The sequence below is a fragment of the Anomaloglossus baeobatrachus genome, chromosome 1 (assembly GCF_048569485.1).
Source record: "Anomaloglossus baeobatrachus isolate aAnoBae1 chromosome 1, aAnoBae1.hap1, whole genome shotgun sequence".
Taxonomy (NCBI): Eukaryota; Metazoa; Chordata; class Amphibia; order Anura; family Aromobatidae; genus Anomaloglossus; species Anomaloglossus baeobatrachus.
The window spans coordinates 469,750,228-469,774,908 of NC_134353.1; the positions used below are offsets into that span (position 1 = coordinate 469,750,228).

General features: G+C 45.6%; 1 protein-coding gene across 1 annotated transcript in view; it reads left to right on the forward strand.

Annotated features, from left to right (window-relative positions):
* The window catches only part of GNA15 (G protein subunit alpha 15), a 178,527-nt gene extending 161,178 nt beyond the window's left edge, over positions 1-17,349 (forward strand). Inside the window, exons 6-7 of the mRNA XM_075338089.1 lie at positions 14,233-14,386; positions 15,935-17,349. Of these exons, the coding sequence (XP_075194204.1) occupies positions 14,233-14,386; positions 15,935-16,158 (378 nt within the window). The 3' untranslated portion in view covers positions 16,159-17,349. The remainder of the gene's footprint in view (positions 1-14,232; positions 14,387-15,934) is intronic.
* Positions 17,350-24,681: the final 7,332 nt, after the last annotated feature.

The following is a 24,681-nucleotide window of genomic DNA, read 5'->3' on the forward strand; positions in this document are numbered from 1 at the left end:
TTGGTTACTGTGTTACCTATTGTTATTTGTTGGGGTCGCCCGTTGGACGGCGCCCCCTTGTGTTAGTATGTAAATAATAGGTAATAAAGGCTGCTGTGGCCAATTTTAAACCAAGTCACATGCAGTTCGTGTATTATTTACAGATGGTATTGGTGGGTAACACACATACAGCACGACTGGAGAATCCTTCCTCAATGGTCAAGGAATTGGCTTACATTACTCCATGTTTTTATATGTAATTAGTAATTAACCATTTGTTTTATAAAGGTCTTCATTCCCAGTTATAACACAAGATATTTTTGTAGCACTGTGATAGATAGCTTGCCTGTATATTGAAGACATTTTAAAATAGCTCTCAGCAGCAAAAACACTTTTGAACTCGGGAAGTGGCAAGGGTGTGGATTATTTGCAGCTATGAGACACTTATCAATGTTACGAAACCAGAGCACGTGTACTACAGTGTTTTTTTTATTGCTACGTGGTTTTTATGTATCAATAAAACCATTTCTTGGGACATTATTGTTAAATCTGCCTGGTATGTCATCATCAGTGGCATGATGTCCATACACATTAGACTCATGTCAACTAATGGCACCAAAATCAGCAGGATTGTCCAACTCTCTATGGAGGCAGAACCACATCTCCTATGAGGGAATGAAATATTAGGCATAGGGAATCTCAACAAGCTTCATCTTTTTGGGCGCCTGTTAACAAATCCTGAGGGTCAGTTTCAAATTGAGGTCCTAACTTAAGTGAAGGTAACTTAGGCTTGATATTCTTAGTGGATAATCACTCCAAATTCCCCACACACAGGTCTGGACCAGGTACACGTCCATTGTCAACCACAGGCTTATACCTAGAACCCATGCTGCTAAGCAAATGTTGCTGAACCTTTCTCCAAGTAGACGATAACACTGAGCCCAAATGGTCCTCTTCTAGTACCCGAGAAGATTGATCTTTGAAGAAAGTACATAATTGAGCTGTTGATGATAAACACAAAAGGGGGGGCACCATAGGACTCATGATGGTGTTTATTAATTGCAAACTCATCTAGAGGGAGGAACGAGGAGCACTCCTCCTGTTTATTTGAGACAAATCAGTGCAAATACCTCTGATTCATGCACTCTATTTGCCCATTAGACTGTGGATGGAACACCGATGGATGAGGTAATTTTATCCGTAGACAAGAGCAGAATGCCCTCCAGAAATTAGCAATGAATTGACTACCCCTATCAGTGGCAATGTCAGATGGGACACCATGGAGTCTGACAATCTCACGTATAAACACCTGAGCTAACATCTTAGCATTCGGTAGAGATGGCACGGAAATAAAATGTGACATCATGGAAAATCTGTCAACCACAACAAAAATAACTGCATAACCAGCAGAAGGAGGGAGATCTGTGATTAAATCCATGGAAATATCCATCCAAGCTTTGCTAGGTACACTTAATGGCAGCAGACACCTGGACAGATGATATTGTGATAGCTTAGACCGCTCACAGGTGGTACAAGCAGACACATAAGAGACCACATCCCTCCGGATTTTGGGCCACCAAAACCTACGCAACAGGAGATCCAGCGTGCCCTTCACACCTGGGTGACCAGCCAAGACAGAGTCATGATGCGCATACAAAACCTTACGGTGAAGATTCAGGGGCACAAAAGACTTGTTAGCTGAAACCCCAGATGGTGCCTCATCCTGGGCCTCAGTGATCTCAGACTCAACCTCTTTAGTGAGTGCTGACATCACCACTCCCTTCTGCATGATGGGCACCAGTTTCTCGTAGGGTTCCTCACAAAGCATCTGCTTTAGTGCTTTTGTAACTAGGACGGAAGGTAACAAAAAATTAAACCTGTTAAAAAACAACCACCTACCTTGTCTCGGAAAAAGGCGCTTTGCTGATTCGAGATTAGCTTTGTATAAGAACTGGGGGGGTGTCCCCTTCTGAGGAAGCGACGGCGAAACGTGCATCAAGGGGAGGTCCTTGCGGTAATTACTCACTCTCCTTATCTCCATGTGGTCACCTTCACTTGCAATCTTCTTTTTTTGCTCTGTCCTTGGTCTTTTTACTTTGTAGACTAGCGTCCTATGATCTATACTCCTTGCTGGAGTGAGATGTACTTAATTAGGGCTTTGTCTACTTAATACTACACTTGGACTTCTTATGTATGGTTATATTGCCATCTTGTGGATATGTGAAAGTACTGCACTTTATATTTAAAATTATACTTACTCTTTTGTGTTGTACCATGGAGTTTTGATTGTGAATTTTTTACTGTGATACCGCTTGGACCAATGTGAATCTTGTGTCCATCTCTCCTTTTTAAGTGGTTTTAACTTTTGAAAATTTAATAAAGATATCTTTTATTATATTATTTTATTATATTTATGTGTGACACAGGGATGTTAAGGGATACTGTGTGTAGTATATGGGTTTTCAGTGTGTTTGAGAGAGGAGTAATTTGGGGTACAGCCAGTCTGTCTGAGATATGCAGTGCATGAGGATGCTAGGTGTGTGTGATTTGGGGGGGTGCAGGGTGTGTGTGATTTGGGGGGTGCTGGGTGTGTGTGATTTGGGGTTCTCAGTGTGTGTGATTTGGGGGGTGCTGGGTGTGTGTAATTTGGGGTTCTCGGTGTGTGTGATTTGGGGGTGCAGGATGTGTGTGATTTGGGGGTGCAGGTTGAGTGCACAAGTTCTTGCTGTGTGACGTGGGTCAAGTCCACACAGTAACCATATATCAGTAGGGATTAGGGAAAGAGGGATAGAAGCAGTCACAGCATGGGATGGGATTGGGAAAGCTGGGTGCTGAGCTGAGAGAAAGAAGCTCTCTTACTCGTCACCCAGCTTTCATATATTCTGATATCCATCTTGTCCTCAGCTCCCAGCTCCCAGCTTTCCCATTCTCTGATATCATGGGAAAGCTGGGTGCTGAGGAGAAGAACCAAGTGTCCAGAGTAATTATCCTGTACCCCATGTGGCTTATCCTGTATCGAGTATCAAGTGTCATTATCCTGTACCCCAGTGTCATTATCCTGTACCCCAGTGTCATTATCCTGTACCCCCAGTGCCAGTGTCATTATCCTGTACCCCAAGTGTCAGTGTAATTATCCTGTACTCCAGTGTCAGTATCATTATCCTGTACCTCAGTGTCGTTATCCTGTACCCTCATGTCATTATCCTGTACCCCCAGTGTCAGTGTCATTATCCTGTACCCCCAAAGTCATTATCATGTACCCGCAGTATCAGTGTCACTATCCTGTACCCCCTGTGTCAGTATCATTATCCTGTACTCCCAGTGGCATTATCCTGTACCTCCAGTGTCAGTGTTATTATCCTGTACCCCCAGTGTCAGTGTCAGAGTCCTATACCCCCCATGTCAGTGTCATTATCCTGTACCCCCAGTGTCATTATCTTGTACCCCCAGTGTCGGTGTCATTATCCTGTACTCCCAGGGTCAGTGTCATTATCCTGTACCCCCAGTGTCATTATCCTGCACCCCCAGTGTCAGTGTTATTATCCTGTACCCCCAGTGTCAGTGTCATTATTCTGTACCCCAGTGTCATTATCCTGCACCCCCAGTGTCAGTGTCATTATCCTGTACCCCAGTGTCAGTGTCATTATCCTTTACCCCCAGTTTCATTATCCTGTACCCCCAGTGTCAGTGTCATTATTAGAGATGAGCGATGTTCGAGGCTCGAGGTTCGCCAATTTCATGTTCGAGTGATTTTGGGGGGTGTTCGAGAGGCTTGACGAACTCGAGCCTTTTGCTAAATCTCGACAGTTCGAGTAACGTTCGAGAACGTTTCGATCAACAAAAGCGTGGCTTTTCACAGTAAGGCTATGTGCACACGTTGCTGTCTGCATGCGTCCTGCGTCCCCAGCACAATCCCTCTCTCTTTCCTACTCACTGATCACGGGCGCCTCGCTGCACGGCTGTCACAAATCTGCGGCGTCTTTTCCTCTTTTGAAAATGGCTGCCGCTTCATTTTTCAATCAGTTATTCCGTGCTTTCCCCACCCACCGGTGCCCATGATTGGTTGCAGTCAGACACGTACCCACAATGAGTGACAGCTGTCTCACTGCAACCTATCACAGCCGCCGGCAGGCGGGTCTATATCGTGCAGTAAAATAAATAAATAAATAATAATAAAAAAAAATGCGGTTCCCCCATATTTGATACCAGCCAGGATAAAGCCGCATGGCTGGAAGCTGGTATTGTCAGGATGGGGAGCGCCACGGTATGGGGAGCCCTCCAAACTAACAATATCACCCAGCAGCCGTCCCGGAATTGCCGCATCCATTAGATGCAACAGTCCCGGGACTCCACCCAACTCATCCCGAATTGCCCTGGTGCGGTGGCAATCGGGGTAATAATGAGTTTAATCATGCCAATTGTCTCCCCGAGACACCTTCCATGATTAAACTGAAAGTGAAAGTAAAGAAACACACACAGCGAAAAATCCTTTATTTGGAATAAAAGACAAATAAACATCCTCTTTCACCATTTTATTAAAATCACCAATTACCCCTCCAGGTCCAAAGTAATCCACACGACACTGTCAGCTCTGCTAGCTCTGTTACATGAAGATGACAGGGAGCGTTCGGTGTCCTCTCCACGTAGCAGCTGAAGTGAACCACGCTGTAATCTGAGACTTCAGTCTGCAATGCAGAAGTCAAGATAGCTCAATGGTTAGAATGCTCGCCTAAGAAGCAGTAGTTCATGAGTACTAGCCCTGGCTGTCCCAGTAAAAAATTTAATTTATTTTTCATTTTAAATTAGAATTATTTATTTATAATTCTAATTTAATTTAATTATGCACTGAGGGGAGGAGCCGGACATCAGCTGTGAGCCACATCTCTAGAATCGGAGCAGTTCACGGAATGAGGCTGCATTGCTCTCTCTCTTTCTCTCAGTCAGTCAGTCAGTCTCAGACAGTCAGTCAGTCTCAGTCAGTCAGTGAGTCAGTCAGTGAGTCAGTCAGTCTCAGTCAGTCAGTCTCAGTCAGTCAGTCAGTCAGTGTCAGTCATTCAGTCAGTCAGTCTCAGTCAGTCAGTGTCAGTCAGTCTCAGTCAGACAGTGAGTCAGTCAGTCTCAGTCAGTCAGTCAGTCAGTCTCAGTCAGTCAGTCAGTCAGTCACTCAGTCTCAGTAAGTCAGTGTCAGTCAGTCTCAGTCAGACAGTGAGTCAGTCAGTCTCAGTCAGTCAGTCAGTCAGTCAGTCTCAGTCTCAGTCAGTCTCTCTTTCTCTCCTCTCTTTTCTCTCTCCTCTCTCTCTTCTCTCTCTCTTCTCTTCTCTCCCCTCTCTCTCTTCTCTCTCTCCTCTCTCTTCTCTCCTCTTCTCTCTCTCTTCTCTCCTCTTCTCTCTCTGTTCTCTCTCTCCCTCTCTTCCCTCCTCTTCTCTCTCTCTCTCCCTCTCTCTCTTTCTTCTCATTTCTCTCTTTTCTCTCTCTCTTTTCTCTTTTCTCTCCTCTCTCTCTCCTTTCTTCTCTCTCTCCTCTCTCTTCTCTCTCTCCTGTTCTATCCTCTTCTCTCCTCTTCTCTTCTCTCCCCTCTATCTTCTCTCTCTTCTCTCTCTCCTCCCTCTTCTCTCTTCTTTCTCTCTTCTCTCTCTCTATCCTCTCTCTTCTCTCCTCTTCTCTCTCTTCTCTTTCTCTCCCTCTCTCTCTTTCCTCTTCTCTCTCTCTCTCTTCCTCTCTCTCTTCTCTTTTCTCTCTCTTTTCTCTCTCTTTTCTCCCTCTCTCTCTTTTCTCTCTCTTTTCTCTCCTCTCTCTTCTCTCTCTCGCTCTCTCTCTCAGACCTGGCGATGATCAGCCGATGAGGTAACCTGACGGAATCAGCTGACACTATAAGTCGAGCGGTGAGGACGGCTTTTTACCGCCCAGCTAAACTATCAGCTGATGCTGTCGGACAGGAGTCTGCACAGAAGTGTGTAGTTTTTGGGGTTTTTCTTGCACTGATGCCTCATCTGATTGTATAAAAGCTGTTTATACAATCAGCTGCTGTGTCGTGATTCAAGCCCTTGAACCTGGCTGACACATCATCTGATCGCTTTGCCTTTCAGCAAACCGATCAGATGATATTGGATCTGGATTGGACAGCGCAGGACCTTGGCCCAGGATTACTGCGGAGGGGGGTTCTTTATTTCAATAAAGATGGAGTCACTAATTGTGTTGTGTTTTATTCCTAATAAAAATATTTTTCTGTGTGTTGTGTTTTTTTTTATCTGTACTAGAAATTCATGGTGGCCATGTGTAATATTGGCGTGGCACCATGAATTTCGAGCTTAGGGCCAGTTGATAATATACAGCTAGCCCTAACCCCATTATTACCCAGCGAGCCACCTGTCACCAGGGCAGCTAGAAGAGTTGGATACAGCGCCAGAAGATGGCGCTTCTATGAAAGCGCCCTTTTCTGGGGTGGTTGCGGACTGCAATTCGCAGCAGGGGTGCCCAGAAAGCTTGGGCACCATGAGCTGCGGATTCCAATCCCCGGCTGCCTAGTTGTACCTGGCTGGACACAAAAATTGTGCAAAGCCCGTGTCATTTTTTTTTAAATTATTTCATGAAATTCATGAAATAATTAAAAAAAAGGGCTTCCCTATATTTTTGGTTCACAGCCGCGTACAAATAGGCAGCTGGGGGTTGGGGGAAGCCCGTAGCTACCTGCTGTACCTGGCTAGCATACAAAAACATGGCGAAGCCCACATAATTTTTTTGGGGGGGGGGAAATTCCTGCATACAGTCCTGGATGGAGTATGCTGAGCCTTGTAGTTCTGCAGCTGCTGTCTGTCTGTATGGAAGAGAGCAGACAGCAGCTGCAGAACTACAAGGCTCAGCATGCTCCATCCAAGACTGTATGCAGGAGTTTTTTGCCCACCAAAAAAATAACGTGGGCTTCGCCATATTTTTGTATGCTAGCCAGGTACAGCAGGTAGGTACGGCTGCCCCCAACCCCCAGCTGCCTATTTGTACCTGTCTGAGAACAATAAAAATAGGGAAGCCCTTTTTTTAATTATTTCATAAATTTCATGAAACAGTTAAAAAAAAAAAATCGACATGAGCTTCGCCACATTTTTGTGTCCAGCCAGGTACAACTAGGCAGCTGGGGATTGGAATCAGCAGCACAGGTTGGCCTGAGCTTTCTGGGCCCCACTGCTGCGAATTGCAGTCCGCAGCCGCCCCAGAAAATGGCGCTTTCATAGAAGCGCCATCATCTGCCGCTGTATCCAACTCTTCCAGCAGCCCTGAAGCCGGGTGGCTTGCTGGGTAATAATGAGTTAATACTAGCTTTGTTTTACTAGCTAGTATTAAGTCAGAGATTCATAATGTCAGGCAAGTTTGACCCAGCCATTAAAAATCTCCAATAAAGGGTTAAAGAAAATGACACCACAGAGAGAAAAAATACTTTAATAGAAATAAATACACAGACACACTTAGAGACTCCATATTTATTACTCCCTGTCAGCCCTTCACGATCCATGGTCTTCTGTCTTCTTTCTCCTTCAACCCATGCTACTTGCTACATCAGACAGCACTGCATGGGAGGAAGACGCTGCTGCTCCCCGTGCGCTGTAGTCTATTCACTCAGTGAGAGTGAGCAGAGGCTGCAGGCTGTAAGCGGTGACGTCACCGCTGACAGGCGGGTTGCTATAGCAACGTTGATCTGGGTTATTGACTTTTATTGAATTAATTTTATGTGTTTGTGTTTGCCTGCCATTGGTTTCAATGGGGCTCGAGAGGTTCGTCGAACGGTTCGTCGAGCTAAACTCGAACGGGGCCTCCGTTCGACGAACCGAACCGAACTCGAGCCTTTAGAGGCTCGCTCATCTCTAGTCATTATCCTGTACCCCCAGTGTCAGTGTCATTATCCTGTACCCCCAGTGTCATTATCCTGCACCCCCAGTGTCAGTGTCATTATCCTGTATCCCCAGTGTCAGTGTCATTATCCTGTACCCCCAGTGTCAGTGTCATTATCCTGTAACCCCAGTGTCATTATCCTGCACCCCCAGTGTCAGTGTCATTATCCTGTACCCCCAGTGTCAGTGTTATTATCTTAGGCTATATGTAATTACTCTTCAGGGGGCCTCTATATGTGATGATAGTACAGGAGGGGCCTCAACCTAAATATATATATAAAAAAAAAGCCTGATCTGCCTATAGAGCAGTATTGTCAGAATACACAGGACTAGTAAAGGGTTTATGTTAGACTATGCGCGAACGTTGCGTTTTTTCTTATGTTTTGGAGCCTTTTAAACTGCACTGTATCAATGACAATCTGCATGCTTTTCCTTCCCCAGCAAAGTGAATGAGAAATCAGAATTTCCATGTGCACATTGCAGTGTTTTTGTCAGCGTTTTATTGACAAATATTTGTCAAAATCTTTGACAAAAAAAAAAGCAGCATGTCACTTCTTCATTGCGTTTTGTCAACATTTGTTACCCATTGATTTCTCAATATGAAAATGCACTGTCCAAAATGCAACAAAAACGCGGGGAAAACGCATGCATTTTTACTGCGTTTTTTGGTCAAACGCAGTGTTTCTATTTGTCAAAAGTCTGCAGAAGGGGCAGTTTTGTTGTCAAACCGGAACGCAGAATGCGGACATACCCTAAAACTAATTTGGAAACCATATTGAGGCTTTTAAATGGCCTCTGTCCCCATAGAATGACTGTCACATTTAGTATAGATGCTCGTGGCCGATCATTACCTGACAGTTATGTAAATGTGGAAGGTGGAAAGAGAAGACAAATATTCACCAGTTTCCACATGGAAGAGTGTATGGAGGGTAATGCTGCACACCTCCACATACTGACTCTTATAGGGGATTTCCCTAAATGGTGGATGGTGGATGGTGGATAGACGGTGGCCTCAGTGGATTAGGGCCGGCCTTAGCCTGAATGGCGCCCTGTGCAAAACTGTCCTTTGGTGCCCCCCTACTGATTTTTTTTACCCAGTTTCCCAGGAAACAAACGAGGACAGGAGGCCATTTTTTTTTTATATCCTAAGAAAATTGATCTCTTTAAATGTACAATAAATTACAAATTTGTGCTGGAGAATCTGCACCTCAAATCCACCACATCTGATCTCGCTTTTTTAGAGGTCTTCTTCCGATTTCAACAATTTATGCCGTATGCATGGATATTACACCCCACCCCAGCTCCGACTGCACCCCTCAAGCCCTCTACACTCACCACCATTCTTGGAAAAACTTATGTGTATGTGTATGTGTGTGTGTGTGTGTGTGTGTGTGTATATACAGTGCCTACAAGTAGTATTCAACCCCCTGCAGATTTAGCAGGTTTACACATTTGGAATTAACTTGGCATTGTGACATTTGGACTGTAGATCAGCCTGGAAGTGTGAAATGCACTGCAGCAAAAAAGAATATTTCTTTTTTTATTTTTTTTTTTTTAAATTGTGAAAAGTTTATTCAGAGGGTCATTTATTATTCAACCCCTCAATGCACTAGAATTCTGTTTGGTTCCCCTAAAGTATTAAGAAGTATTTCAGGCACAAAGAACAATGAGCTTCACATGTTTGGATTGATTATCTCTTTTTCCAGCTTTTTCTGACTAATTAAGACCCTCCCCAAACTTGTGAACAGCCCTCATACTTGGTCAACATGGGAAAGACAAAGGAGCATTCCAAGGCCATCAGAGACAAGATCGTGGAGGGTCACAAGGCTGGCAAGGGGTACAAAACCCTTTCCAAGGAGTTGGGCCTACCTGTCTCCACTGTTGGGAGCATCATCCGGAAGTGCAAGGCTTATGGAACTACTGTTAGCCTTCCACGGCCTGGACAGCCTTTGAAAGTTTCCACCCGTGCCGAGGCCAGGCTTGTCCGAAGAGTCAAGGCTAACCCAAGGACAACAAGGAAGGAGCTCCGGGAAGATCTCATGGCAGTGGGGACATTGGTTTCAGTCAATACCATAAGTAACGTACTCCACCGCAATGGTCTCCGTTCCAGACGAGCCCGTAAGGTACCTTTACTTTCAAAGCGTCAAGTCAAGGCTCGTCTACAGTTTGCTCATGATCACTTGGAGGACTCTGAGACAGACTGGTTCAAGGTTCTCTGGTCTGATGAGACCAAGATCGAGATCTTTGGTGCCAACCACACACGTGACGTTTGGAGACTGGATAGCACTGCATACGATCCCAAGAATACCATCCCTACAGTCAAGCATGGTGGTGGCAGCATCATGCTGTGGGGCTGTTTCTCAGCCAAGGGGCCTGGCCATCTGGTCCGCATCCATGGGAAGATGGATAGCACGGCCTACCTGGAGATTTTGGCCAAGAACCTCCGCTCCTCCATCAAGAATCTTCTGGGTCGTCATTTCATCTTCCAACAAGACAACGACCCAAAGCACACAGCCAAGAAAACCAAGGCCTGGTTCAAGAGGGAAAAAATCAAGGTGTTGCAGTGGCCTAGTCAGTCTCCTGACCTTAACCCAATTGAAAACTCAATTGCTCAAGATTAAAGTCCACATGAGACACCCAAAGAACCTAGATAACTTGGAGAAGATCTGCATGGAGGAGTGGGCCAAGATAACTCCAGAGACCTGTGCCGGCCTGATCAGGTCTTATAAAAGACAATTATTAGCTGTAATTGCAAACAAGGGTTATTCCACACAATATTAAACCTAGGGGTTGAATAATAAATGACCCACATGTTTCACCCATGTTGAAAATTTATTAAAATTTAACTGAGCAACATAACTTGTTGGTTTGTAAGATTTATGCATCTGTTAATAAATCCTGCTCTTGTTTGAAGTTTGCAGGCTCTAACTTATTTGCATCTTATCAAACCTGCTAAATCTGCAGGGGGTTGAATACTACTTGTAGGCACTGTATATAATATATATATACACACACACACACATACACAGTCATGGCCAAAAGTGTTAGCACCCTTGAAGTTGTTCCAGAAAATAAAGCATTTCCCTTAGAAAATTAATAATACACCCCCTACACCTCCCCTCTCCATAATATACTCTCTACACCGCCCCTTTCCATAATCTCTCTCCCACACTGCCCCTATTTATAATATTCCCCCACACACTGCCTTCAGTGTACCCCCGCATGATATCCCTGTGTATAATATCCCCACACACTGCCCTTCTGTAAGATATCTCTCACACACACACACACACACACACACACTGCTCGTCTGCATAATATCTCTCCCACACATACTGCCCCATGTATAATATCCCCCACAAACACTGCCCCTCAGTAGAATATACCCACACAATGCCCCTGTGTATAATATTCACACACTCTGCTCCTCTGTATAATGTCCCCGCAAACACACTGCTCTTCAGTGTAATATCCACCACACACTGCGACTCTGTATAATATTCCCCCACACTGCTCCTCTGTATAATATCCCCCCACACACTGCACCTCAGTATACTATCCCCCCACACACACTGCACCTCAGTATACTATCCCCCCACACACTGCTCCTCAGTATAATATCCCCCACACACTGCTCCTCAGTATAATATCGCCCCACACTGCTTCTCTGTATAATATCCCCCCCACACAATGCCCCTCTGCATAATACCCCCCCCACACACTGGTCTTCTGTATAATATCCCCACATACACACTGCTCCTCTGTATAATATCCCCCCACACACTGCTCCTCTGTTTAGTATCCCTCTCACACACTGTTTATTAATATAATATCCCACACACACTGCTCCTCTGTATAATATCCTCCCACACCCATTGCTCCTCTGTATAATATCCTCCCACACACTGCTCCTCTGTATAATACCCTCCCACACACTGCTCCCCTGTATAATATCTCCCCACAAACACTGCTCCTCAATATATCCCCCTCCACACACTGCTCCTCTGTATAATATCCCCACACGTACACTGCTCCTCTGTGAAAATCAACACACACTGCCCATTTGTATAATATCCCACACACTGCTCCACTGTGTAGCATCCTACACACACACACACACACACACACACACTGCCCCTCTATATATTCCACACACACTGCAACTCTGTATAATACACACACACACACACAATGACCCTGTGTAATATCCCTCATGTATGCTGCCCCTTTGTGCACTATCCCCCACACAAGTTGCCCCCCTTTATATATATATATATATATATATATATATATATGCTCACACACACACACACACACACACTGCTCCTCTGTATATCACCCCACACACACTACCCCTCTGTATACTATCCCCCCACACACATTGTCTCTCTGTATAATATCCTCATGGTATATATGTCCAAATCTTGGTATATATGTCTGCATCCTGAGCCCTTCCTGGTATGCATGTCCCCATCCTGTTTTATTGTTCCCTTCCTAGCATAAATGTCCTCTTCCAGGTATATATGTCCCCATCCAGGGATCCTCCTGGTATGCATGTCCCCATCCTAGTTTATTTGTCCCTATCCTAGTATATATGTCCAATCCTGGACACCTCCTGGTATGTATATCCCACTCCTGGGCACATTCTAGTATATATGTCCCCATCCTGGTTTCTGTCCCCTTCTTGGTATATATGTCCTCCTCCTGGTATATATGTTCCCATCCTGGTTTATTTGTCCCTTTCCCAGCATATATATCCCCATCCTAGGCTCCTCCTTATGTATATATGTTACCCTCCTGGGCACATTCTGGTATATATGTCCCCATCCTGGTTTTTGTCCCCTTCCTGGTATATATCTCCTCCTTCTTGTGTATATGTGCCTTTCCTGGGTTTCTCCTCGTATATTTGTCTACTGCAAAAAGAAAAAAAAAAAAACATTTTACTCACCCTCCCCAGCTCCCACGTCCTGCAGCGTCCTCTCTGAGCAGCGATGCATTTCAGCTGGTTGTGTGCACTACACACATCCAGCTAAAGAAAGGCAGAGGCTGCAGTCAGCGTGCACCCCCATGACCCGGGGCTGGAGTCAGCGGCCCTCCCACCCCCGCAGATGGAGTCAGCGCCCTCCCCCGCCCCCGCAGCTAAAGTCAGTGCCCCCTGCCCCCAGTGGCTGGAGTCAGCGCCCCCCTCGCAGCTGGAGTCAGCGGCTGGAGTCAGTGCCCCCCGCCCCCTGCAGCTGAAGTCAGCGCCCCCCCCCACCCCCTGTGGCTAGAGTCAGTGCCCCCCCCTGCCCTCTGCGGCTAGAGTCAGCAGCCCACCTCCCCCCGCGGCTGGAGTCAGCGGCCCCCCCGCCCTCCGTTGCTGGAGTCAGCGGGTTCCCCACCACCCCTGGCAATCTTTAGCTCATAGCCCCTACCTCTCCAAGCCGGATGCCGCGCGCTCGCCAGCTCCACGTTGCCCGCAGCACTGTGATGAGGTGCAGAGTGATGACCTCATCACATTGGGCTGCGGGATGATGCGCCACCTTTCTGCTCTGCTCCATACACAGTGCCTCCCCCACCACATGGCTAATTTGCATGCGATGCCCTAGAAGGACTTCGCATGCACCTTAGTCATGTGCAGACTGCAGTTGTGGCTAAAGCGACACTGCCGGGCTCCTCTGCTGCAGCTGTGACTGGGGCTCGGTGAAGATGGTGGGCCCGGCTGGCCAGGGGCTACATAAAGCTAAGTAATTAACCGGCGGCAGTTACAGTAAAAACGCAGTGCTGGGACCAGAGGAGCCAGGAAATTTACGACTTCTTACCTCTCTGCTGCCCCCCCTGAAGCATGGCCGTCGGCGCCCTGTGCGACCGCACAAGTCGCACATGCCTAAAGCCGGCCATGAATGTTAGTAATGTTTTCCATGTGAAGATGCTGGATAGCATTCTGCTTCTCTTTGAATATTGTTTGGCTGATGAATTCGGTAGTTTTCCTAGGACAAGGAATGTCCGTGTGTACGAAAAACTGCGACTGATTGTAAATAACAGATTCCATTATTAACAACAATAATTAAGAGGCTACAAGAAATCCTGTGATATATGCAGGCACAGGACAGGTCTCTTCTGCGCACTGTAGAGTTTGCTAAAAGGCGTATGTTATACTGAGAGAAGCCGAAAATGATCAAGTAATAAAAACGTTTATGGTAGCCATAGTGTGGGCCCCTAGAGGCAATTTCCCTGGTAGCCCCTGGCACCCCAGTCCGACCCTGTATCTATGTCATATATATCTCTCACCTCATGTTTTTGTGATGATGTTTAAACCTTCAGTGATTTATTTGACTTCTTTCCTGTTTATCTCACATTCCTTTTCTTTGTTTTTTGTTTTTTTTTTACATAGAATCGCATGCGTGAGAGTCTGGCTCTTTTCAGGGGTATAATGGAGCTGCCCTGGTTTATAAACACCCCCATCATTCTGTTTCTTAATAAGACCGACTTGCTTGCCGAAAAAATCTGCTTTTCCGACTTGGCTTTGTACTTCCCCAAGTTTAAAGGTAAGGTTACTTAATCAATATACATGTTATTTACAAAGTGTGTGAAAAGTGTGAAAACATTTTTGGAGGGCCCATTGGGCTTTTATCCGTATATCTGCTTAAGGCTATGTGCGCACGTTGCGTAGTGTCCATGGTGAAAAATCTGCAGTGATTTGGCAGTGCATGTGCGCTTCATATCGCTGCAGAAACACTGAATAATGGATGCAGTGTGTCTGCAGAATAGATGCCGCTTTCATGCGCTCGGGATGGTGCCTCTCCCATAGGCCTCCGACACACTCACGTGCCGCCGGTCCGTGTGTGCCATTTTTTACAAGGACCGGAGACACGTGCACACGAGGACCTAGGTAATCCCTATGGTTAGGAGACACGTAAGTATTTTGGAACGGAACGTGTCTCCGTTCCGTACTTACGTGTCTCCGTGTGTTAAAAACGCTGACATGTCCGTGTTGCTCCGGCAGCACAGGTGTCACACCCGCACCCGTACCACACGGATGTAGTGTGGATGCGGTCCCGTGTGACACGTGCCGGAGAAAACACACGTCAGAGTAAAAAAAAAAATCATTGCTCATCTTCTCGAGCCCTCCTGTCTCTGCCGCTGCGGACACTTGCTGCCGACCGCCGCTCATTATACTCATTTAATATTCACGTCACTGCGGCCGGCAGCAGCAGCAGCGGGGAGTCGGCAGGAACGGAGACCGAAGATCAGCACCCTGGACAGCAGGAAGGACCATGTGACTATGCAAATTACCGGTTCTCCGTGTGTTATCGCGGATAGCACACGGAGAACACACGTGGTCCGCACGTACCAGAGACACGTACTTACCTACACGCAACACGCAGGGTAAATACGTGTCTCGCGGCAAGTGCGTGATTTTCACGTGTGTCGGAGGCCATAGACAGAGTGGGAGCAGCATCCAAAGCGCACGAAGAAGTGACATGTTACTTTTTTGAGCACAGCGATTTGGATCAAAATTTCAGCATACAAATCGCTGCACTCTCAAACGCAACGTGCGGATGGATTATGCACAATCTTCATAGATTGAACAGGGAACGCAGGATGCATACGTTTACATTGCAGTGCAATATGCAGCGTAAATGCATGAAATTACGCAACGTGCGCACGTAGCCTAAGAGCGTAAAGTGGCTATCTCAACAAAATGGTAATAATGTCAAAGTGCTTGCAAAAATAAGCAACTCTGCAATTATTTACTTGTTATTAAGCATCTGCTCTGTTCTCAAGAATGGAGGGCATCTCAATTCTATAATATACGGCTTGGTGCCTTGGTGCCAGTTACCGCTGCAGTCTATCAGAGGTGTCAGTCTCTAAGGTAAGGATCGCAATGGAAATATTGTATTAATTTTTCAAAGAATGTTCACACATCTTAGCCTTTGTTTAATTAGAAAATGTATATTGCTAAATAAATATACATGGATTTGGTGTTTCCTTTTTATTGCTGGTTATATTGGATCATTTAGGGACATTTACCATTAGAACTGTGGGAGACACATATATTTGTAAGTTGTCATACCTTCTTTTTTCTTACCTAGGTCCTCGACAAGATGCTAAAGCTGCTAAAGAGTTCATTGGATCAGCATATAAGGAAATCTTCGAAAGGACAGAAATCTATGATAAACTGGAGAAACTGGAACGTGATCGTATCCTATATCCCCATGAAACTTGTGCCACAGATACTGAAAACATTCGGAATGTATTTAATGACATAAAGGATCATGTTCTGCAGAAGTTCCTGAAAGACTTTGGAGTTGTATGACACACACCCTTGATCATCTATCCTGAATGATACCACCAGAAAATGACTTTTCTACAAAGCAAAACCAAAGAGGACATTTTTATTATGACTAATTGTGCATCTAATTTTATGATTAATATTTTGGCACCTAAGAAGAGTATGGACAGTTTAGTAGCAGATGTGGGGCTCATATACATGTGCATTCTCCATGAAATGGCTGGCATATCCCCTCCCTTTTTGTATAAAGGAAGAAAGTTGCTAGCTAAGAAAACAGTCATTTATTGCTGTCACAGTGACACATTCATTGTCCAAGATAAGAGAAATAAAACTACAGACTATACTCTAAGATAATAGTCTTATGCACTGTCGGACACAGACAGAAAAGGGCCCTGGTGCAAGAACAATATATTATAGCCCAAAAGATCATCAAAATGCACAATTCCACCTACAGTGGAACCTTGGTTTACGAGAACAATCCGTTCCTGGAGTTGCTTGTTAACCAAGTTACTCGTTCAGCAAAGCAAGATTTCCCATAGGAAATCATTGCAATGCAGACAATTCGTTCCACAAATTGTTAAATGTCCCATCCTGGTCCCCTATTGTGCCATTCCACACACGTACAAACACAGACAAACACACACAAACACGCACGCACACATATTATGCTCACCTTACCTTCCGTTCCATCGCCGGCCTCCCGGATCTTGTAGTTCGCAAGTACAGGATGTGTATCGGGTAACCATCGCGACGAGGGAGGAACGTCCGCTGCCAGAGCGCTGACGTCAAAGGCAGGAGCCTTTGGAATTAGAAATGGACCCCCAAACCTCTTGGGCCCCTGTGCAGCCGCACAGGTTGCACCAATCATATGTCCGCCCCTCGTCTTAAGACTCTCACGCAATGTTCCTACAAAGTCCGTAAAGGATTCCTTTGAATGTTTTTTGAATTGCCTCTGTTACAAGATAAACATTTGCCAAGTTCTTCTGGAAGTCCTGTACTTGTTTTGGTTTCCCATGGATATGTCTGCCAGTAGAACAGCCTTAGCAGGATATGAATCATAAACGCTTTTTCCCATTCTCTTCTTATTAGATCCCATTTTCCTGGTCAACCTTTGTCTGTGACAGAGAAGACAAAGAAGATTTGGACAATAAGGTTAAATTCCCACACTAAAGGTACCGTCACACTAAGCGACGCTCCAGCGATCCCACCAGCAACCTGATCTGGCAGGGATCGCTGGAGCGTCGCTACAACGGGTTGCTGGTGAGCTGTCACACAGGCAGATCTCACCAGCAACCAGTGACCAGCCCCCAGCCAGCAGCGACGCGTGGAAGCGATGCTTCTCTTGGTAACTAAGGTAAATATCGGGTAACCAACCCGATATTTACCTTGGTTACCAGTGCACACCGCTTAGCGCTGGCTCCCTGCACTCCTAGCCAGAGTACACATCGGATTAATTACCCGATGTGTAGTCTGGCTATGTGTGCAGGGAGCAGGGAGCCGGCACTGACAGCGTGAGAGTGGCGGATGCTGGTAACGAATGTAAATATCGGGTAACCAAGGAAAGGGCTTCTTAGTTACCCAATATTTACATTGGTTACCAGCGTCCGCAGAAGCCGGCTCCCTGCTCACTGCACATTCAGTTGTTGCTCTGTCGCTGTCACACACACACAAAAAATGGTCCAGGACATTCAGCAACAAGCAGCGACTTCACAGCAGGGTCCAGGTTGTTGCTGGATGTCACACACCGCGACATCACTAGCAACATCGCTGTTATGTCACAAAAGTCGTGCCTCAGCAGTAATGTTGCTTAGTGAGACGTGGCCTTAAGCTTTTGAAGCTGCGCTTTCTCACTGCCGGGATCCTACAGTCCCAGCTAAGTTGATGGGATTTATAGAACTCATATGCCCACTGTGCTTTTTCTCCATAGAATTGTACTAGAGGCTGAAAATACGCAGGTAAAAATGCATATGTGAAAACACATGTAATCCACAAAAATGTATCAATAAAGTTTTATTTATTATCTAAGCTAAGTAACAGGAAGTATTGAAAACAAAGCATCTTTATTTAAAACACGACACAAACAAATCACAAGAAATGTGGTGCCAAAAACACACCCTGAAATAGTCAATGAAAAAAACGCAAGTTGTATCCATATTTAAAAATGCTTACGAAATTTGTAATATCAAAATCTCACCAAATGCTCATCATGGGAATGCAGCCTAAGGGCGGCTTTGCACACTACGACATCGCAGGTGCGATGTCGGTGGGGTCAAATCGAAAGTGACGCACATCCGGCGTCACTTGCGATGTCATAGTGTGCAAATCCTAGATGATATGATGAACGAGCGCAAAAGCGTCGTTATCGTATCATCGGTGCAGGCTCCGACATTTCCATAATGCCGGTGCAGCGACAGGTGCGATGTTGTTCCTCGTTCCTGGGCAGCACACATCGCTGTATGTGAAGCCGCAAGAGCGAGGAACATCTCCTACCTGCCGCCAGCGGCTATACAGAAGGAAGGAGGTGGGTGGCATGTTTACATCCTGCTCATCTCCGCCCCTCCGCCACCATTGGCCGCCTGCCGTGTAACGTCGCTGTGACGCCGCACGACCCGCCCCCTTAGGAAGGAGGCGGGTCGCCGGCCAGAGCGACGGTCGCAGGGCAGGTGAGTGCATGTGAAGCTGCCGTAGCGATAATTATCGCTACGCCAGCTATCACAAGATATCGTACCTGCGACGGGGGCGGGGACTATCGCATGCGACATCGCAGCATCGGCTTGCGATGTCGCAACGTGCAAAGCCGCCCTAAGAATCAGTGGGTAAAGAAGTGATTGAAGCAAGGATATTTTCTGAGTGAGGCCATCACCATCAAATCTTTGATGTGTGATTAGGTCACAACTTTTAGAATTGTTAGGACTAATAAAGGACAATGTGTGCTCCATGCTACCTGTGCAACCCTTACTGGATCTAATATGCATTTTCCATTGTAAACGTGCCCAGGGCAGTAGTCATGGACAAGAGCTTCACTTCGCCGACCCCTGCACGCTACCGAAAGGGGTGTTGTGTGTGAGAGCATAATTCATTGGTGATGGTACCTCTAGGTCGGACACCTTGATCTTTTCCTATGCTGCACGTAGTGCTGCACCGCTGCTACTTGCATTCAAATTAAAGTCCAGAACAGGTTTCAAAAGGTTTATTTTAATTTTATGCAAAAAAATCAGATACAGAGTATAGTAAGTAATACATGTTCCATTCTCCACTCTAACATAAACCGGATCTTCAAGGAGGATTACAGGTTTAATCTTATTCTCTTCCACAGAGGCAGCCAAGGAGTGAAGAGGTGGCTTGTTTCTCTGCATCCCACCAATATACAGCAGCACGGGTCCACGTGTTTCGCTGTGGATATTATACCCCCGGCACTTCTATGCTACTTTCCCTTCTTCCAGGGGCGTACAAAGAAATCATGGGGCCCCATAGCAGAATTTCTAAATGGGCCCCCCAACCAAAAAAAAAATAAGAATATTCGGATGGGTCACAGAACAGCATATTACACAACTTTGCAGCCCTTAACAAGTAATTTTCCTCCTATTGCTGCCCCTAGATTCCCCTTTCATTGCAGCCATAAAATATGATGGCAACAAAAGTGCCCCACAAACACTGTATGATGCCTCCACAGTGAATTCCTCCACAGTACTCTCCACAAGCAGAGTATGATGACCCTACTGTACCCCCTTCAACTAGCCTGGCAATAAATAGTGACCCCAATACAGTAAGATCCCCAACTGTGACCCCCACACAACCCTCCATGCAGTATAATGGGCTTACATATAGTAAAATGGTCCCTACTATCCCTCAAAACAGTGATCACCAGTGACATTATACACAGGAGCTCTGTATATAGGGTATAGTGTTTGTGTACATGTAATACACTGACTTACCAGTGACGTCTCTAGCTGAAGTTACTCATCTTCGCTTTTCCTCTTCATCTGGCGCTGACCGGTATCACTTCTTCCTGCCATGACACGACTCTTCAGAAAATGACACACAGTCACCTATAGCCGATCACTCCCAGAGCCCATTCCACACTTTTCCCACAATTTCTACATTACATCAGACTTTTTCTTCCCCCATGGAAGACAGTATCCTCAAAATTAAATTATATTTCATCAGTAATAATGGCCCCTAATTTGTCCCTACAGTAATTATCTCCACTGTTTGCTACTATAAATCAATAATGTATGTTCCTCACTCTGGCCCCATATAGTAATTATGTCCCTCATCATGGCCCCTTTTATTTAATAATGTCTCCTTTTCTGGACCCCTGTATTTAATAATGTCTCCCATCCTGGCCCCCTGTATTTGAAAATGTCTCCCATCCAGGCCCCCTGTATTTAATGTCTTCCATCCTGGGCCCCTATGTTCCTCCATCCCAGGTCCCTAAACTGCCCCATCTTGGGCCCCTATGTTCCTCCATCCCAGGCCCCTAAACTGCCCCATCCTGGGCCCCTATGTTCCTCCATCCCAGGCCCCTAAACTGCCCCATCCTGTTCTCCTATATCCCCTACTCTGTCAAATCACAGAGGGAGGACAAAAAGATTCTTCTCATCTCAATGCGCTCCCCTGGTGTCCTCTTGCGGCTTCATATCCGGCGCGGTCAAATGACCACCCAAGCGCGCTGACATCAGAGCGCATAGCAGCAATATTAAAAGATGTGATGTAGCACACCTACATGCATACATATGCAGACAGGCACACACTGACACACATACGCAGATGCACTGACATGCAAACGTATGTAGACACACATACATGCACACAGACACTTACATACATAGACACACAAATAAACGAAAACAGTCAGACAAATGCATGCAGACTTGCACACAGACATACACAGATAGGCACACAGAGACATGCATACACATGCATACACACATGCATACTCATGCAGATAAGCACATACATGAATACATACGTAAACACAAAGGCATGAAGACACACGTAGACACACAGACAAATGTACAAATATGCTGACACACACACAAACTGGCACACGTACACACAGACATGCACACGCAGAAAAATGTACACACACGTAGACATACACATGCACATATCCACACAGACACGTGCATAAACGCAGACACACACACATACATAACCACACAGACAGAAGAACGCACACATACAGACATGCACAAAAATGCAGCCAGTCACATGCACGCACAGACACACGCACACACATGTAGATATGCAAACAGGCAAACACATGCACAGATACACAAACATATATAGACACAGATACATGCATGCACTCATGCACAGACATGCACACATATGTAGACACACAGACACAAGCCTGCATACACTCTATGTGGTGTGTGTATGTGGACACACATATTTAAGCACATATATGCACACAGAAGTCAGACAAGCACATGCACAGACAAGCACAAATACATAGACACACAGGCATATACATATACACACATGTACATATATATACTCATTCATACAAAAAAAACAGATATATAAAACATACACAAGCATACACACATATTAGTGGAGTTCTTACCTTCCCCTGGCTGGTCTCCGGTCCAGCCTGCAGGCTCCATTGATGATCCTCTCCGTCAGGAAGTAGGAGTCCAGGGTGCGCTGCTTGACGTCACAGCAGACATGGCAGCGTCTGTTAACTGTGACATGGCCGGGGTGGTACACAAACAACTGAAGGTACAGTACAGGCCCGGCCAACACAGAAACAGTCTGCCCTGGCACAGCTGCTGGTGGAGCTGCCTGGGTCCCCTGCCACAGCCCAGACTGCGGCTACCAGCCTGGGGTTAACTAGCCCTATAGGAAGCACGGAGGGCCCACTGAGGACCTGGGGCCCTCTGGGGAATACCCCATTGACCGAGTCCAATCCTGCATACTCACCTCTCCTCTGTCCTCCGCCGCTGCTCCTCATTCACCCACTGTCTGTGCTCTGCACATGTCAACACGGTGGTGACCAGCATGTAGTAGTGAAGTCACCGCTGTGCTGAACTGTCAGAGAGAGCACAGACACAACGGGACAATGATAAGAGGTAGCACTGCGCTCCGTCTCATCGTCTGTTTCAACTGTATCGTCATCTGCAATGCCGATACATTTGAAAGTGCAATCCTGAGTGCGTGGCCTGGTGCTGGAGCTGACACCATGGGCCCCCCAGCTCACGGACTCCATAGCAGTGCCGTGGCCTGCCTCTACTGACCGAACGGCACTGCCTTCTTCATTAAGGTCCCCTTTTCTGCTGACCTGACAATGTATCCGCACATTTTCACAAAGCTTGCCACGTCTGTTGCTAAACAGAGATAGCAACTCTCTCACCCAGTTCTATGCAGTAGTGAACAGTAGTGAACAGTTGAACAAAGATATCTGGTGGCCATTGGCAGTACTGCGGCCAAAATGGATAAAACATCTTACAATAACTTAGCATTAGTGATGGGTGAATAGTAACTATTCGGGTTTGTATTATTCGTTACGAATCTCAAAGTACTATTCCAGGATTTGTCACGAATAACAAGCCTAGTGCAGGTCAATGGGGAACCTGAGCATTTTTGTGCAAAATCTTCATGAAAAATGCTCGGGTTGCACATTGACTTGCATTAGGTTTGTTATTCGTGATGAATTCCGGAATAGTACTTTTAGATACGTTACGAATGATCCAAACCCGAATAGTTACTATTCGCTCAGCACCACTTAGCAAATAAAAGGCATACAATGCACATATGCAATAAAACCATTGATATTTCAGGGGGGTATACAACGATAGATCCACCCTCTTACACCGCAACATGAGAAAAAAAAATGGAGAAAAAATTTTGAAAACAACTCAGCTGGTATGAACCTCAGGAAGAAGACACAAGATTTTAAAGGGAACCTGTCAAGTGCAATATGCACCCAGAACCATGATCAGTTCCGGATGCATATTTCTAATCCCTGCCTAACCGTCCCTGTACACACTAGCATAGATAAAGAGCTCTTTAGAAAAAGTATTTCTAAAGATCTTATATTGTATGCTAATAAGCAAGGGGGCTAGTCCCTTGGGCGTTAGTTCACCTTGCCAGTTGGCTCCATTAGCATGTTAATACGCCCCTGTGGGTGTGCTAACATGCTAATTAATTTGCAGCGTCACAGGATGATCTCACTCACCTCTCCACCGCCATCGCGTCCCTCTGAGTTTGGGTCATGCGCACTATGAAGCCGGGTGTACGTGTCCTGGCTTCAAACTGAAGTAGTGCGCAACCCAATTGAACCAATTGTCATTGAAGCATTTCTTAGCCAATCTAGAAGTAGGCTCCAGGTTCTTGACTGTCACATTATGGGGCAGCACCACGAGTATGGCAGGAAGTAAGGCAAGGGAAACCCTCTATCTAGGGAAGGAGAAGATGGTGACCCCTGACCATACCTTCCACTGGCCCCTGGCTCCCCTGACCCCGCTAAATAGGTTCTTCACCTAAAGCGCCGAGCAGGATATGTGGCTCTGGCTGGCCCTGAAGTGGGCCAAAAATGGAATAAGGAAGATATCCAGCAATTTGGAATCTTCATAAAACCATTCTTTTATTATACAGAAAAATTAAAATCGTAGAACATTGTAGAAAAAAAACAAAAAATAAGACATAGGGACAACACGATTGTTTGATTATTTTGTCCCTTTGTATTATTTTTTTTATTTTTTCTACCATGTTCTACGATTTTAATTTTTTTTGTGTAATAAAAGAATGGTTTTATGAAGACTCCGAATTGCTGGATCACTTCCCTCCTCCATTTGTTCCCTGTTGGCATCAGAATCCGCTGCAATGCACTTCATTACTAACCGGTGAGTTGACTAAATCCCTTTCTGTTTCTCATGAACTGGGCCACAGGTAAGAAGCGGATTAGATGAGCCCTTAATCAACCTCCCTAAGCTCTAAAGAAGACACAGGTTGCAGAAACAGGGGAAAGTGAACAAATAATTTATCTCCAAGAAGACTCAGGGGGAGGTACAGCAACGAACAACAATGTTTGTTCAGATGAATACAAGCTGACTGCTTGCATCCAAGGCCTATATAGGAATATATATAACCTAAACAAACTTTCCTATGACCGGAAAGGGGTCCACAAGAATATAAAACCTAAAATATGTAGCCCCAAGATACCAATAAATTAAGTAAAGGTGGGGATACAAAGAGAAAGGACCACGAATAATCAAAGTGAAATACAAACTTTATTAAATATAAAGGTGATACAGGGTACACAGTAGTTGCAGGCTAGATGGAAAAAGCCTGCCAGAAACAACCCACAGCAATACCAGGACAAACCACCAGATGGCAAAACCTGATGACAGGCAGCAATATAATAAAGGATTATGCAGAGTGTATAATAGCCCGTGGAAAGTCAAATAGGGACAGTGTAAAGTTACCAGTTTATGGAGGAGATCTGTAGAATCTCACAAAAGTCCCAATAGCAAAAAGGGGCATAAATGGTTAACACATATTACCTTGCGTCATGTCAGAGCAGGAATGGTGGATGTGTCC